The following is a 17476-nucleotide window of genomic DNA, read 5'->3' as shown; positions in this document are numbered from 1 at the left end:
CACTTAATAGCAATCGATAAGAAACCCACCAGCGTAGAACGGGTTCGCGATGCACAAGGAACACTAGTGTATACAGAGGAAGGAATTGTTAACACATTTTGTGCTTTCTATCAAGATCTATATAGCTATAAACACAGCATGCATCCTGAGACATTACAAAACTTCTTAAACGACACTGAACTCTATTGGGTAGAAAACGAGCTTCGCAAGCCCCTAAACGCACCCGTTTCCATAGAAGAAATCCTATGCGCCATCAAAAACCTACCAAATACCAAGGCCCAGGCCCTGATGGCCTTACAGGCGAATTCTATAAAGCTAAAGCCTTTGCGGCCACTACAGCCCAGTTACTACTACAAGTCTACGAAGAAGCCCTAGACCGAGGAATCCTTCCACCAACACTGCGAGAAGCCAACATTATCCTCTTAGACAAGGCAGGCAAACCCCTGAAGACTGCGCCTCTTACAGGCCAATCTCTCTGATTAATCTGGACAACAAGATACTGGCCAAAATTCTAACAGCACGACTACTCCCCCTTATGCCCGCATTAGTGCTAGGTGATAAAGCAGAATTCATCCCAGGACGTAGCACAACATACGGCATCAGACGGCTATTCGGCGGTATAGAAGCACTTCACCCCTCGCACCAAGCGATAGCCGTCCTACTCGACGCCGAGAAGGCCTTCAACTCTGTTGAATGGCACTACCTCTTTGCGGTACTCAAACAAATGGGGCTAGGGAACCTCTTCATTAAAATGGTCTCACTACTTTACACTGCCCCTCAATCCTCCATCATATTAGGCAACACGAAATCTGCCAGTATTAGCCTAGAATGAGGAACCAGGCAAGGCTGTCCTCCATCAGCCCTAATTTTCGCCTTGATAATGTAACCCCTAACTTCGCGGTTGTGCTCCCAACAACTTCACAGAGGCCTCACTCTTGGGCCCCAGAGACTAGTGGTCTCCCTCTATGCCGACAACGTGATCCCATTTGTTCATGAGCCCCAAACTAACCTCAATCCCGTAATGCGAGAAGTGATTAAGTTTAGCAACATCTCCGGTCTAAAGACTAACCATTCCAAGTCAGTGATACTCCCCCTGACACAGAACACCACTAAATTCTTAGACGATCACGGGTTTAGGTGGGAAAGTTCCCAGGTTCGCTACATGGGTTTCTTTATGTCCCTCAACCACAGCGATATATAGATATATAGATATACACACACACACCAACGAGACAACACTAGGATCGCTCCATGAGCGCATACACAGATGGAGAACACTCCCGCTAATACTGTGGGGCAGAGCCTCACTGATCAAAATGGTGATTCTCCCCAAATTCCTCTACTTATTCACCAACATACCACTACTCCTCCCACGGTCCTTTTTTCAAGAAAGTTAAAAGCCTAATTTTAGATCTACTATGGGCGGGAATACCTGCAAGAGTAGCCTATACAACACTAGTATTACCAAGTCACGCGGTGGCCTCGCACTCCCTGACAGAGAGATACTTCTGGGCAGCCCAAGCACAATTCCTAAGCCACTGGTACACCACACACTTTATCCGACCACACGTCCAGATAGAGCAGGCCCTTGCATCCCCTAAACTACTGAGAGCCATCATTATAGGTCACATACCGGTACCACACAATACGATGAACACTGTCTTGTCCACCTATGCAATTTGGGAAAAAATGGCCCAGAAATACGACATACAAACCAGATTCTCCCCACTGCTGCCAATCAAATTTTTACAGGAGTCCCCATAACAGCTGAGAAGGTTTTCCATCAATGGCTCGACAAAGTCAACTTTCAAACCCTCGGCGACCTGTTCCCCGAGGGCCTATTCATAACACCCCAAATGTCCAGAGAAAAAGGAAGTAATTCATCACTCGACACATTAATTTACTTCAGACTATGCTACACCCTACAGTCACTGTTCCCATCATTCCCACTACAACCAACAATATGTGATCTCTCCCTTTGCTTGGATTGTGTTATGTAGAAGGGGAGGCTGGTCTCACTGATATGCAAATCCCTATTTAACAGGCACAGTAACCATTGACACCCGAACGAAAACACAGTGGGAAACAGCTATCCAAGCCACAATATCTAAAGAAGACTGGGCCTATATCCTCTGTCAAACCCAAAAAGTGGCAATAAACACACGCTTCAAACAAATCCACTTCAACTTCGTGCATCAAACATACTTCACCCCAGCCAAAAAGCACAGACCCAGAATCAGCAGCAAAATGCGAAAGGCGTGGTGCCATGGCTGCTGATGTCCATCTCGCCTGGCCACTTCTGGACCCAAGTCCTGCAAACAACAGCTGCAATAATAGGAGAAGATCCGTCACCAATCTCCACAGCGGCCCTCCTTAGTCTAACCAAATACCTGCCTCGCTCAACAAGGAAACTCGCAGCCCTCCTCCTAGTACTAGCCCGTAGAAGAATCGCTATGACGTGGGGTCGCGGACCAGTCCCCACTCTAGCAGCCTGGCAAAAGGACATACTGTACTGTCAAGATGTGGAAACAGAATTCCTAAGAACGCTACCCCTACACGCACGTCCTCCTGACATATCTACTCTCAACATCAGCAGATACCAACTCACAAATGCAAACTCCATAAATAATGAAAGTGGACATGAACCAATTTGAAGCACAGCCAAATACGACCTGCGAGAGGAAGGCGAGATAACAGTAATGTTTATTCAAACCACAGACATGGGTGGGGGGCTGGAAGGGGGGGGGTATCAGGTGGTGAGCAGAGCAGCGCAATTGTTGTTGTTGCACCCCGTTGGTGCAATTTTGTTTGTGTTTATTTAGAAAACCCAAAAATAAAGTTTAAAAAATAAAAAGCATTGAACATTGTCATCACGAGGGAAAACATACATGATAATATCAAGAAGTTCCGTTCACCTCGAGCCCCTGGAACAGACGGTCTGACGAATGCTATTCTTAAAAAAATAAATTTAAAAAAAAACTATTTCAAGATGATATTAACCAACAGGAAAGTACCAACAACATGGAAACGTGCCATGATTGTCCCCATCTTTAAAAAAGGCTCAAGGCTTGAACCAAAGAATTATAGGACGATAGCGTTACTTGATGTAGTAGGGAAAATGTTTGCTATTCAGCTAGTAGGCCAACTACCAACATGGATCAAGCAAGCCGATGTTGCTGATATGACACAAACCGGATTTGTTAAAGGCGTGGGCTGTAGTTTAAACTTATTTATTCTGAATGTCCTGAAAAAGGAAGAAGACGCCATTATATGTCGCCTTCATCGACTTGGCCCACGCCTTTGATGGTGTGGACCGGGAGCTCTTATGGACAAAAATGTCGAATGAAGGCTGTCCAGTGAGCTTAATTGCTGTCATAAAAAGCGCTCTACTCAGAGACTTCTGTTCAAATCCGGCTAGATACAAACAGGACACGTAACCATACCCATAAGAACATCACAAGGAGTGAAACAAGGAAGCCTGTTGGGAGCGACGCTCTTCAACTTCTTCTTCTCGGATGCGAGGACAGTAGACGCTCATTCCTTCCCACCAAAAATCAACGTCACTCAAATCAGCACCATCATATACACTGACGATATTGTGCTCCTCGACAACACCAATTGGCCTTCAAAGGAAAAATCGACGCTTTGAGAACCTATATCGATGAAAACAGTCTCAAAATAAATGTAAAGAAATCCAAGGAACTGGTACTCAAAAACCTCCAAGGAACGAAAAAGAACACCAGAACAAGAAAGTTTACTTGGATGCTTGGAAAGGAGACCCTAAACGTGGTCAAGGAAACACAATATTTGGGAATTATAATAAACTCAAACATCAATGACGAGCCGATGATGAAGAATATCACATCCAAATGCAATCAGCTGGCGGCACAAGCGTTCAGATTGCACACAAAGTATGGCAATTTCTCAATGCTCCCCGTTATCTGCTTCTATAGGAACAAATTAATTCCAGCTTTGACCTATGGTGCTGAGACTTCGTTTGGTTGCCACTATGAGATCTGGACAAGGTGCGAACATGTTATCTGGAGGAGGATCCTAAATCTACCAAAAGGCTTTCCTACAGCCTGTATGAGGTACAAGGTCAGCCAATCATCTGTGGCAGCTGTTGTGATGTGGAATGCACTGGTGCTACATCGAAAGGTGATTGGAGGCGATGATATCCCTCAATTTGAAATATTAAAAAAGATGACACATTTAACGAGGTGGATAGCCTCCTAAATCAATGGAAAATTTCTTGAGAAAACATAATAGAGCAGCTAAATACGTAATCCGAATGCAGCTAAAAAAAAGTTATATCAGAAGGATTGTATCGAAACCAGTGAAAAAAAGTATACAACACGCAAGAATGAGAAATGCCCCGGTAGAAGCCCAAAAAATTGCACGATACCTGAATACATTGTGAACTTCCCTTGCAGGAATATAAGAGCAGAATTCCTCAAGTTTAGACTGAACCACCTCTACACACGCGATGTCGGACATGGCATGACGGACGTGGGGAAAAAAACTACCATTACGGTTAGGCTCTGTAATTTCCAAGAAGAATGATCTAGTCCTAGTTTGCCCATTGATGAGAGACGAAAGAGCGAGACAAATGGGTTCCGAATATGGACACTATCCAGATCGATGTGCAGAGGACTGGTGGCAGATTCTACCTGAGGGCTCCAACAACAAAATAACATTTGCACTATCATTATTCTTTGGAAAAACTGAAACAGAGCCTCGTGAAAGCAAATGAGCAAAGGGACTGAACGATATCCTGAGATGATGTGCAGAATATCTCAATTTTTGCCCTTTGATACGTTTATTGGGATGCTTTTTGCTAAGATCAAACATGAAATTTGTTAAATTCGTTGTTTCTTTTTTTAAATTATGTGTGAAAATGTCCTCGTTTTTAAAACTATGTAATAAACTTGAAAAAATGGGCAATGAATAAAAGCCCTTCGTGAAAAATGTGTTTCATAGGGAAAAAAAGAGTCAGTTATTGAATTAAAGAATAACTAAACACGAACCAGAAGGGAAATAAATATTGAATGCCATGTTTTTTTTCTTATTATCACACACGAAATGAGGATTGAATTTCACCATTAGGACAAACTGTTATGTGTGTATTATCTGTCACAAGTCCTAACAGCATAGGGCCCCCTTATATTAAATATATGTCAAAAGCTACTCACTTTTAGCGTCATCCTAACATATCTTCACGTCTTGCTGTCACTCGCTTATCTTTTCATATTGCTCTCCTTGCTCTTCCTATCTGGATTACCCCAGCTCCTCCTCACTTATTTCTACTTAACATCCAAGGGCTGGGCATATTACCTACACAGCATTGTTTTTCTGTGGCTTTTCTTCTGCAACACTCTGCTAAGAAAGTTCATTTCCACTTATGTCACCATGTGCATCAGATGCAACCCTATAACTGAAGGTCTCAATTATGATTCTTTACAGCAGTGGTGTCCCCAAGTGGCTCTAGTGCCAATTAACATCTGATCTGGAACAGAGTCCGGAGACAATGGTCTAGCAGGAGGGCGCAATATCGAATACTGCTCAAGGCCTTAAAACCATTATCACAAACAAAAAGACTGCATCGTGTGATTATGTGTTTATTTTGTATGCAAGATAAGAAATAATAGACAAATGGCATACACGGAGGAGAAAATAGTTTGGCTGTAATCAATAATTGAGGTCAACACTGTGAGCAGAGACACCTAATGTTATGTAACCTGAGCACCTAGGTAAATGTCCCTGTAAAAGGTACTGAATGTCCCTATGGGAGGGTGTACTTACCCTGGTAGACAGTGAGGGGCTGCCCATCTATGTGAAAGGATAGAGAGCTGTCCCCATCTAATCTATCTTCCTTGTGGGAAAGATAAATATTTTAACAATTTTTGAAATGATCACTTCTTTACATATTCCCATTTTTATTTTTTATAAATTGTTAGTTTTAAACGCAAGGAAAAAGTATCAGCCTTTTTTAATATACATTACACGGCTTGCAGTAGCGGGCGTGTAGTTATGGTTAAGTTGGTAAACTCATAAGAAGAGCACGCGCCCCCCCTGAACGAATCCTCACCAAACTTTGCAAAAAAAGTATATGGCCGACTGATTTTTTTTTGCCAAGTTGGGAGAGGTTTTGTGCAGGGGGCAGGGGTGGAGGGAGGGGGGGGGGGGGGGTTTCCCAAAGACTAATGGGGAACAAATTTGCGCACGGCTACAGGTCGAACGGCTGGGCGGAAGACACCCTTGTGTGCGTTCGATGGATATCGGACCAGTACATTTGTTACAAAACACTGGAATGCATGTCCCAAAAGATTTGTGATATCTGGGTCCGCTCTGCGGACAGAAGTGTCACTGGATCGAGGTACAGCATGGTGTCAGAGAAGTTCGGACGTGGGCCGGTGGTTGGCTAGAGGGAAGCGTGCTGCACGTCCACATTTTTTGGGGACAGACGCCACGGTGTATCGGAGGACAGTGTGGCGGCGGCAGGGTCTGCAAAATGTAGTGTACGCATTGTTTCAGTGCCCATAAAGGAAGGAATGGCTGGGGGAGTGAGAAGTGGATCATGTGACATACACAGACTACTATTTTCTGTGGTGACGGAGGCAGCTGTAGTAACGGTCCCTTAGTTTCTGCCCTGACCTGTTTGCGAGGAACTGCTTTCATGGTGAGTGGTGGCAGCTCTTTTGCAGATGAGGAGTGAATTGCACATGAGATGGGTTAGGTGGGAGCGCAGGGTGGCGGTGCGCTGCGGGTGGAAAGCAGTAGTTGGGCACATGGAGGCATGCATGGGTGAATGAAGGTGCGGTGGGTCTGTGGAAGGATTACACTATTGGGTGTATGGTCGAAGACCATAGCCTGTAGGGCATGCACTGAGGCAGTAGGGCTGCATCATATACACCGCAGGAAGACATGTTTGTCTGCATGCGGTGCAGGGTGGTGCTTGCAAAGTCCGGTGTGTGCCGACTGGTTGCATTAGCGTTAGTCCAGCAAACTGATTGTGGGTAGGTTGGCAGTGACAGTACTTTGTGCATGGCTGTGGGTAGAGGATGTGGTATGTTTGTGCATTCTTTTAAGTGCGACCTATGTTTGTGATTGCATGTTTTATGGTGTGGGGGAGTTGGTGTGAAGTGCTGCTACCTATGTGTGCTACGTTTGTGCAAAATGGTAGCTGCCCACGTGGCCATCTTGTTAACTGTTGGCATTTGCTGCTGCGTAGCGCCATGCCGGTGTATAGGTTGGGTAAGTGTGTTGGTGGCAGTGGTCTCTATGTGCATTGTCGCCGAAGGTGACATGGAGAAATTCATGGTGGCATTACGTTGCCGTGTGTTCAAGGCCTAGACCATTGGATGCATGGCCGTAGGCCATGCATTCAAGAGCCTAGGCCTTGAGAACCTGCACGTCAGTAATGCATTTTACAATGTGCATGAGTAAGAGGGTGGTGGCATGTAAGGAATGGGTGTGGAGCCCATTTCAGCCGTTATAGGCCCCTATTGCAAGTAGATTGTGGGTAGGTTGGGAGTGGTACAATACTTTGTGAATGGCAGTGGGTACGCCCATAGTATGTGATTGAAAGTGCACAGGGATTCAGGAGAGAGGGTCTTCGTTATACATTATGTTAACAGCTGCAGTTTGTTACTGCATACCTCTGTGGCAGTGATCTGTGGTTGGAGAAGTCATGCTGTGTGGGCACTGGGTGCAATGCTTGTGCCAGTGGTGCATATGTGCATAGTGGTAGTTGGCGATATGCTGACATGTACAGTTTAATTATGGTGGGGGGGAATGTGTGCAAGGAGCAGCCCCACTGGAGAAATGCAGGTTTGGCAGTGCATGCGGCACCGGGTGGTGATATTTGGGAAATGCGCAAGGAGCACATTGGCGAAGTGCTATAGCAGGACAAGTGACTTGCAAAGCGCAATTTCTGCATACCACGGTTGTGGTGATAGTTGGAACAATGCCACAGCATTTGGTGTGCAGCAGGAGATGGTGCAGTGAGAAGTTGAGTAGTGTGGCCACAGGGTGCAGTGTATACGTAATGCGACTATGGAAGTGGGTATGATTGAAGGGCAGTTTATCTGTGACTGGTTACGCTACTGTGTGCACATTAATTGAAGCAGGCCCAAAGTTGTGAAGGTAGGGTGAATACGTTGCCAGTGATACAATAGAAGTGCTGCTACCTACGTGTGGACCGTTTGTGCAAAATGGTAGCTGCCCACATGGCCGTCATGTTAACTTCTGCCATTTGCTGCTGCGTAGCGCTATGGCAGTGTACAAGTTGGGTAGCAGTGTTGGTGGCAGTGGTGTCTATGTGGATTGTCACAGAAGCTGACTTGGAGACATGCATGGTGGCATTACGTTGGTGTGAGTGCGTTCAAGGCCTAGGCTATTGGATGCATGGCCCAAGGCCGTAGGCCATGCATGCAAGAGCCTAGGCCTTGAGGACACGGACGCCAGTAATGCATTTTTCAATGTGCATGACTTAGAGGGTGCTGACATGTAAGGAATGGGTGTGGAGCCCGTTTCAGCCGTTATAGGCACCTGTTGCAAAGAGATTGTGGGTAGGTTGGGAGTGGCACAATAGTTTGTGAATGGTAGTGGGTACGCCCATGGTATGTGATTAAAAGTGTACAGGGATGCAGGAGAGAGTGACTTGTGTGTACATTATGGTAACTGTTGCAATTTGTTACTGCATACCTCTATGGCGGTGCCCTTTGGTTGGAATTGCTGCAGAGAGAAGTCACGCTGTGTGGGCACTGGGTGCAATGCTTGTATCAGTGGTCCATATGTGCAGAGTGGTAGTTGGCGATATGCTGACATGTTAAGTTTAATTACGGTGGGGGGGGGATGTGTGCAAGGAGCGGACCTACTGGAGCAATGCAGGTTTGGCAGTGCATGCGGTACAGGGTGGTGATGTTTGGGAAAAGCGTGTGAAGGACATTGTTGACATGCTACAGCAGACCAAGTGAGTTCCAAAGCATGAATTGTGCATTCTATGGTTGTGGTGATAGTTGGAACATGCCACAGTATTTGGTGTGTGGCAGGAAATGGTGCAGTGAGAAGTTGGGTAGTGTGGCCACAGGGTACAGTGCATTCGTAATGTGACTATGGAAGTGGGTATGGTTAAAGGGCAGCGTATGTGTGGTTGGTTACTGTGCACACATTTATTGAAGTAGGCCCAATGTTGTGCAGGTGGTGTGCATAGGTTGGCAGTGACACAAAAGCGTGTGATCGGTAGTGCAAGGGGTGGTGCAGGCTGCAGTATGGTTGCGGCTTCTGCTAATTGTGACACATTTTGGGCCTGGGTGTTTTATGGCTTGAAGGAGATGGGTAGAACTGGCGCTACGTATGTAAACGTTTGTGCATAATGTTGGGTGCCCACATGGTCGCTTGCTTGGATGTGCAGTGGGTCAATGTTGTCTGCATACCTAAAGGTGTGCTGGAGGCGTGTTAGGATGTTTGTGGATGCTGCAATACTGCCTTCTTTAGCAGACATTTCTGGTGGAGGGGCTTTCCAAATAAACGGAACATGTACTGAGAGTGTTGAACGGTAAAAAAAAAAAAGGGAGTAGTGTACAGAAATGACAGTATGCAATGCAGAGGTTTTGTATGCGATTGGTGCATGCTTGTTTTGACAGCAACCAATTTGGGGAGTGCTGCAAAAAGTGACTGTGCAAAGGGACGAAGTATTGGCACAGCTTTATTGGGCCGTCGCCCTCACTGTAGATGGGGAAGCGCACGTGCACATCCTCCCATTATGAGCAGGGTGGAAATCGAATTGTGGTAAATAGACAATTAGGAAATTAGGGGCGTGGTTCACAGGAAGGGGCATTACCATTTCATCACAATACTGTGTCATGAGGGTGGTCGACATGGAGACGGACCATGCTTATCGTCTGTGATAACCAGCAAAGAGGCCTTGCTGGTAATTTCGGGTTGGAAGGAGTGGATGCTTTCTGGGTCTGTCAGGGTGACTGCAGTCTCAACTGGATGGTTCGCCTTTGCAGATATGTGGCGTCCGTCACGAACGTGGAGTGTGTCGTGGTGCACTATGGAAGTGCACATTTGGGTTACATGCTGTGTGGACGATTAATCCATCTACTGATGAGGTTGCTGACGCAGTGATGCATATTTTCCCTACTGCCAAGGTGGTTTTCTGACGCATCACAGCAAGAGAAGTGTGGGTCCATGACGGTGTAATTTGTCCCCAACCAGCGGTCGGAAGGTGTGTTATAAACAGATTTGAGTCGGTGTATGCAGACTGCTGGCATTTTCTCCACCCACTATGAGATCATGAGGTCGCAAAATATGCAGTGGTTCCGTAGAAATGGCAATTATTTGAGCGCCATTGACAATGCAGTTTTCTTCCGCACTGTGCAAGAAGCATTGACCAGAATGTTGTAAAAAATGTGAGGACAGGCAAACAAACGCATACAAAGATAAATTACAGAACAAAAATGTGCTTGCACGCAAGTAAAAAAAATGTTTTCAAAATCAAATAAAAACGTTCACACATATATGCTGGAAGACTGATTCCCCGCCTACTTTTATATTGTTTAATTGTTCACGATTCACCACCCCTTCCTCCCCCCCCACACTATCACGAAAAGGTAGCGGATTACGCGGTACATTCTGGATGGCACGTGCCACTTCTTCGGTGGCCGTGTGGATGTGTATGGAGGGAGAAATCATGCATACTTCATTGAACTTTGCAGTGGACTGGCTTTGGAATGGTACAACATTTGTACTGTGCATGTGTAACGGTACATTTCAGGTGTTGCACAGCAGCAAAAGTGTCCGATGATGGCTCCTTTAATGCAATTGATGGATGCGTGTATGCCTTTTACCAGTAACCTAATGAGGTACAGCTGCAGAGAAGATGGTGCAAAGGGAAGGAGGACTATACCAGTTTTACAGGGGTGCGGGCCACGCGCTTTGGGATGTGCACGTGGCAAAATCTTCCCTTTATACCGCCATGCCAGTGCGGGGATTAGCCAATCAAGTAGAGTGGGTATGGTTAACAGGGAGGGGAGGTGAAACAGTTGCACATTCGTAATTTCTTACGGCGGCATGCATATGGTTTACCTGCCTTGCTTACATTTGTTCCATAGACTGAGGAGGTTGCTGGGTGTCGTGAGGACGCTTTTCCCATAGCCAAGGGTGCTTCTCTCATCTACAATACTGTGAAGAGCATGGCCTACTGCTCATGGATGTTGTGCCGAGCCAGACGAAGGAAGGTGTCACATCAAGAGAAGCATGTACACTTTTGTCCGCTCATGGAATGTTCTTCTGCAACAGTGACCTTATTACTTGTTGACATGCAGAGTTTGTCCAAGAAAATTGCATTTTGTTGTCCTCCATTGGCAAAGCAGTTTCGTTTGCTCAGGTACAGGATGCAGTGAAGAGTTTACTGAACTAAATGTGCGTAGAAGAAAACTCAAAAGCTACTCAAAACAGACAAAAAAAAGTGTTTTTGTAGAAGGATCTTTAAAAAAAAGTTTTTAATAAAAACAGACTCTTAAGAGTTGCCCCTTACTACGAACTCCCCCTTCCCTGGATGCAAGTTATTCCCCCACAGCCGCACGAAAGTCACATGGAGGGATTTTGGGAGCGCAGCCACGAAAATGGAACTATGGGGATTGTCCAATGAGGTGCTTAGGATGTGCAGCAATAGGAAGAGGGACCCCTGCTGCACTGGGGACAGACCCTCGACGTACTTGGGGATTCGCACATGCCACACTCGACGCTCCTCACCATGTGGGACTATGGAAATGAGACTGTAGCGATTGCCCTATCATGTGCTGCTCAAGGTGTGAGTCAGAGTAACGCATGCCAATAGGAAGAAGGACTCCTCTGGCTTTACTGGGGCTCAGCCCTGGCGGTACTTGGAGAAAGGCACGCTGCACATTTGCTGTTTCTGAGCATGCTGGCCAATAGAAATGGGACTATGTCCTTTGGCCAATGAGGTGCTCAGATTGCCCTTTAAGATTACACGTTTTTCAACGTCTGTGTCTTTTTCAAATCAGGGCTGATCAAATTCCATTAACAGAAATGTCATATTCATTACAGATGTAAAAAGAAAAAAGGAATAATCATTGTATACATGTTATATATCAAACACAAACAGTTTTATGCACATACGTTAAAAGATGTCAAATCAATGCACAATTAAAAGCTCAAAGCCTACAACTTGGAGAATAAGAGGCAGTGTTTGTCTTTCTTTTTCTCCTCCATGACAAGGGCGCATGATACTAGCTAAAGTAACAGTTTTTTGCATTCTGAATTCAACGGAGTAAGGGAGCCAGGAATCTTCGTCGTTACTCAGTCACGCGACCGTGATTTTTAAATCAACAATCATCAAGGAGGGGGCGCTGAGGTCCACTGGGGTAGGCACCCAACAAAACAGGCTCCTCACTTACAAGAGAATACTTATCTCATGACAGTTCTTCCAATAATCTTTGATAGTTTTCTGCCACCATTACAAAAACAATCCCTTGTGGAGGCTATGAAAACTAAATGCACATGTGATGTCGATCAATGAGATTTGTGATGGCATCTTTGATCTCATTGGTGTTCGTCCTTCCAGTGCACACTGGTGCCTCGAGTTATGGTTGCTTAGCTTAAAATAACTGTCGAATTTCGGTTTTACCTGCAACCATAACGTCCCTGTAACAATGTTTTTCCATTGAGTTTCATAGGTTTTTGCTAGTGCAACTTAACCATAACGTCCCTTTAACAAGGTTGTGTGTTAATCTTAAATACACAAGATGTAATGAAATGTGATTCTTAGTAGTATGAATTAAAAAAGGTTTAATGAACATTTATGAAATTGTAACTTTTATGAAATGAAAAAAAGTATGCAATTGTTAGGTTTATTCAACCACAAAACACTTAAAAATAAAAAAGTGGTTAGCCTGATTTGAAGCAGTAAAACAGGCAGTTGTGCCGCTTCCCTGGAGCCATGAAAATGAGTTCATATACAGAATTATACAAAAAAGGTAGCAGGCGCCCATCTCTCGAAAGAACGTGGTATGATAACCCATTCTGTGGTGTTTAACCACTTTGAGAGCTTGCAGCCATCTGCTTTTTGCTCACTGTTCCTTTCACAGAGGGGAAATACCCATTAGCATATAAGTCTTTGTACCGCCCACATGGGCAGTTCAGCACCGAAATGCTATGGCATATTTATGCATGTGTAGCTATCAACTACAGGGATATATTGCACCAAGAAGTTCCAAATGACATCTGGTAGACAACGCTAGCATCACTCTTATAGTCTATGATGTCATCTGGAACACTGAGAAGTTATACACGCAAATACACACAGTATTTGAAAGAAACCCATTTATACATGTTATATGTACAATCCCCCTGTGTTCCTTTGCAAAGGGTGGAGTAATGGTCATAATACAAGTTTACTTCTCACCTCATTGCAACACAAACAAAAGCATAGAAAAGAGCAGGATGATACGGCACTTTAGAACAATAAACACTTGCTAATGGGGTTCCAGTGGAAGCAATGCACAACAAAGTGTATAGCGAATAGACCTCAAAGCGGGTGCCTCCTTTCAAGGTGCAGCACGTTCAAAGGATCAATGGAAAGGTTTTGTTTAATGTGCACAGCGAGCATTAACCTTTTAAGTCCCAAGGACGAGTATACTCGTCCTTTTTACATAGACTTCAATAATAGCCTGGCACTTGGGGTTTTGTTGCCAAGATATTTTACATACTCTCTGCTGATGCATTTGTGGATGAGGAAGAGGATCTTGGAACGGATCAGGGCAAAAGTGTAACATGCCCCAAAGTCAAGCCAGCAACATTGTAGCCACCGGTGTAGCAACCATATTGAGTAGGAAAGAGCCAGGCAGAGATGGGGCGGGAGGTGGAACAGAAGCAGAGAGCACAGTAAAGGGGCGTGAGTGGCCGGACAAAGCTACAGACCAGAACCAGGGGCGAGGAGCTGGAGGAAGAGACAGGCAGAGTTGGGAAAGCATGAAGTGAATATCATAGAGGGAGGGCGGAGGAGGTGGGGGGCGGTGTTTGTCAAGATGGGGCTTAATAATGTGGTGATATAAGGACAAGTTTGTGTAGGTGGGGGAATTAAGGGGTGCTAAAATAGAGGTGAGGCGTTCACAACTGGTGGTTTACTCGACAACAGAGGTAGTTGAGGTACAAAAGGTCAATAATGGGATAGGTAAAATGCAGAAATAACAAACGGGAGCAATCAGTAGATGGAGCATGGTGTGAACCAGAGCCAGTGGGGATCAAGAGAGGGGAAATAAAGGAGAACAAAACCAATGGCGGTATGCGGTGGATGAGCGGGAAAGTTTAAAACCAGCATTGGAGACAGGTGGCCATACCCAACCCTGTGGGGTAAGGGGGATATAATAGCAGCGGGCAACTTTAAGGAAAGACATCTATGTCTTGCCCATGACATCATAAGTAACATGCTGTCTCACTGACAGATCAGACACTTCCGGTCTAGCGACAGAGCACCCTGGGAGCCGTGGTCCTCTGTTCCATTGGGCGAGAAGCGTCAAGAATGTTTTAGGACACACGACGTGACGTCACTTACCTCTCAATTATTGCGCTGAGCAAGGGCGGCAGCTCCTTTAGGTCAAAAGCGGCGTAAGAAGCTGAAAGTAAAGGGCGTACAGACACCTCCCAACCCGGCTCCGAATCTCCCTCAGCCGCCATCTCCAGTGCTACTCAGACCACTCTACGGCACCGGAAGTGACGTACCTAATACGGTGACAGGCGTCAGACGCAGTGCGTGGACACTTAGCCCGCCTTGCTGGGTGTCCTCTTGTTGAAGGTGGACGCTGTCTTAACTGTGCGCCTGCATGTTATTGTGCTTAAACTCAGACTGAAAATGGTACAGACTTCACACCAACGAAGATGCAATCTCAGAATTCACAACATTTGCCACCTGGTTGACTCTAGAAGTACTCTCGTTGAACTACCAAAATGGCCGCCACCGGCACGAACTCCACCGTTGAGTCATAAGCATAAATTAAGCCAATCAGGAACTTGACCGGCAGCTCTCAATGAGGTTAGGTGAAGAGCCCAAACATGTCGGCAACAAAAGCCTGCTTCTTTAGGCGGCCGGTCTGCGTTTTGTCCCCAAAGCTATCACTTTGTGCGGTTTGAATTTAAGTTAAGTGCCGGTATTGCCAATTATAAGTGCAGGAATAGTGGTAATCTCACATACTAGCGTGGTGCAATAGGACCCTTTTAGGAGGCTGGGAAGATCTCTACATATGTGGAAATTGTAGCCACTTCCGTAATTGTTCATGGCATGCGTGTATCCAAGATGGCCACCACTTATCCACAAACTGTGGTTCAAGGCGCATTGATGCATTGAGGTAAAAAAGGGACTGAACCACCTTCAATCGACGAGTCATGACACAGTCATGATACAGCTAAATTGTCAAATGTACGGCGCTGGTTTTTCTTTTGACACTGACAGTAGACAACAGGCTGTGTTAGCATGATCAGATGTCTCGATAAGACTGGGGCAGTCACTGTTTCTTAAAACATGCTCAAACAAGCTTCTGCAAATAAGTCAGAAGGACGTTTTCAGATAAAGCTTTGAAGCTAGATTCTTCTGAAGGCACTTTTCTGAAAGGTAAATAAAATAAATGTAATGTAAATCGGGATTTGTATACTTTTCCCATTGGTATGTTCTGAAAATACTATAGATGAATGCCTGAGGGTGTGGGGGGAGAGAGCAAGTCCCTGCTAGCAAACCATGTCGAGCTGGCTTGTGAGTGGAGCTGGCTTGTGAGTGGGTGCTGTGAGATTGTCAGGCGAGTATGCAAGTGCAGGAGACTGATTATGTGTCCAGCTAGACCGAATTTGTGTCGTGGGACATAACTGCATTCTAATGGCAGAGGTGTTGTGCAATGTGTTTTCAAATAGTGTATAATAGCAGATGCATCCGGATGGGTAGCCGTGCCTGCGGCAGTCTTCCATCGTTATAGAGTGCCATATGCCATACGGACCTGTGTAACCTGGCTGGTTTCTTGTTGCAGGGAGGGGGTGTGGATTCTGTCCTGTGGTCTGATGGAGTTTATTCTCTGCATTATGTTATGTTCTTTGGAGGGACTCATTGCTGTCTCTGCTTATCTGATAGGGGATTCAAATAACACAATAGGCCGGATGGGCTTGTCAGGATGCAGGTGGTGGGCGGGTCTAGAGGGCCTTCCGAAAGGCAAGGTGAACCTCTAAGTGGCGGATGCAGAGGGGAATTGTGTTGCAGATTGTCGGGGCTTGGACGTAAAAGGAGGACCTCCTTGGATGCAGAAGGAGGACCCGCCCTATTTTATTAAAATTAAGTTGAAAACGTTTTAATGTGCTTTTAAAGAGAGAACAGCAAACATTACACACTTTGCCAAGTTCCTCACAGAGGGAGAAGAGATATATAAGATAAACATTGATGTAAGTATGGACCTGTTACAGAGGTAAAGGACTGGGCCGCTGGTACACAATGGGAGCCGCAATGTCAGAAAATAATACAGTGGGTAATACAGATTTTCAACACATTTGTTACAGAAAGTCATGATTCTATTAAAGACTCGCAGGCGAAAGATTATGCTCTAATCTTCTCTTTACTTCTTGAGCAGCAAATATTAAACAAACATTATGAAAAACAACTAACAAAGAACTACAATTTCCAGGAACCAAAGTGAACTTGTAGTTCGTTTTTCATAGGTCCATTAAAACATGTGCCTTTTCCATTCCAATCACATTACACCTTTCCTCTTATACACGGACAACCTCCATTTTTCTTCCTCTTTCTGCCGCTGATCGAACTCTGAATAACCTGCGCCCCAACCGATAGACAACTTCTCTTATTCCTTAACTTGAACCTTCCTCACAAGGTAGTTGTCTTATTCTCTGTTCCTGTAAAAAAATATAAACTCCATGAAATATCTCTTCCTGAACGGGTGGGCAATCGCATGATATCAACCATACAACATTTCCAAAATTATAATTCTCTTTAAATATATATCCTGTTATCATTTATACATTACAGCGATTGAATGGGTGGAATAATCTTTCGCCTCTGAGTCTTTAATAGAATCATGACTTTGTGTAACAAATGTGTTGAAAATCTGTATTCTATGTCAAGACTCGGAGGCTCTGATTCTGCTCGTTGAAAGCTTATCACCAACAACGCTATCTGGTCTGTTGGTCTAAAATAGAAATTCTTAAACATTTCGTTTGACCAGTCTGCCGCCTTCAAAATATCCTTGAGGCGAGCCCCTAGCATAAACGCTGATGACGCCATAGCACCTCTAGAAGAATGTGCCCCAAATTGCCCTATGTTAATGCCTGCTTCTGCCATGCACCATTTTACCCATCTAGCCAACGGGGCAGTCCCTACTGCTTTAAAAGGCTTTCTGACCGCTATCAACAGCTGAGATTCCCCTGTGGGTCTCACCCGATCTGCCATAGCCTCATA

General features: G+C 45.2%; 1 protein-coding gene across 6 annotated transcripts in view; it reads right to left on the bottom strand.

Moving 5' to 3' along the window:
* UBR4 (ubiquitin protein ligase E3 component n-recognin 4) overlaps positions 1 to 14745 on the bottom strand; it is a 2945062-nt gene extending 2930317 nt beyond the window's left edge. For all 6 annotated transcript variants that reach the window (XM_069611069.1, XM_069611071.1, XM_069611072.1 and 3 more), the window contains exon 1: positions 14585 to 14745. In XM_069611069.1, coding sequence (XP_069467170.1) covers positions 14585 to 14706 — 122 coding nt within the window. In that variant the 5' untranslated portion in view covers positions 14707 to 14745. The remainder of the gene's footprint in view (positions 1 to 14584) is intronic.
* Between the last annotated feature and the right edge of the window lie 2731 nt (positions 14746 to 17476).

This window comes from Ambystoma mexicanum, chromosome 8 (genome assembly GCF_040938575.1).
Source record: "Ambystoma mexicanum isolate Mex_15411 chromosome 8, UKY_AmexF1_1, whole genome shotgun sequence".
NCBI classification, from domain to species: Eukaryota; Metazoa; Chordata; class Amphibia; order Caudata; family Ambystomatidae; genus Ambystoma; species Ambystoma mexicanum.
This window is presented reverse-complemented; position numbering and strand designations above follow the sequence as displayed.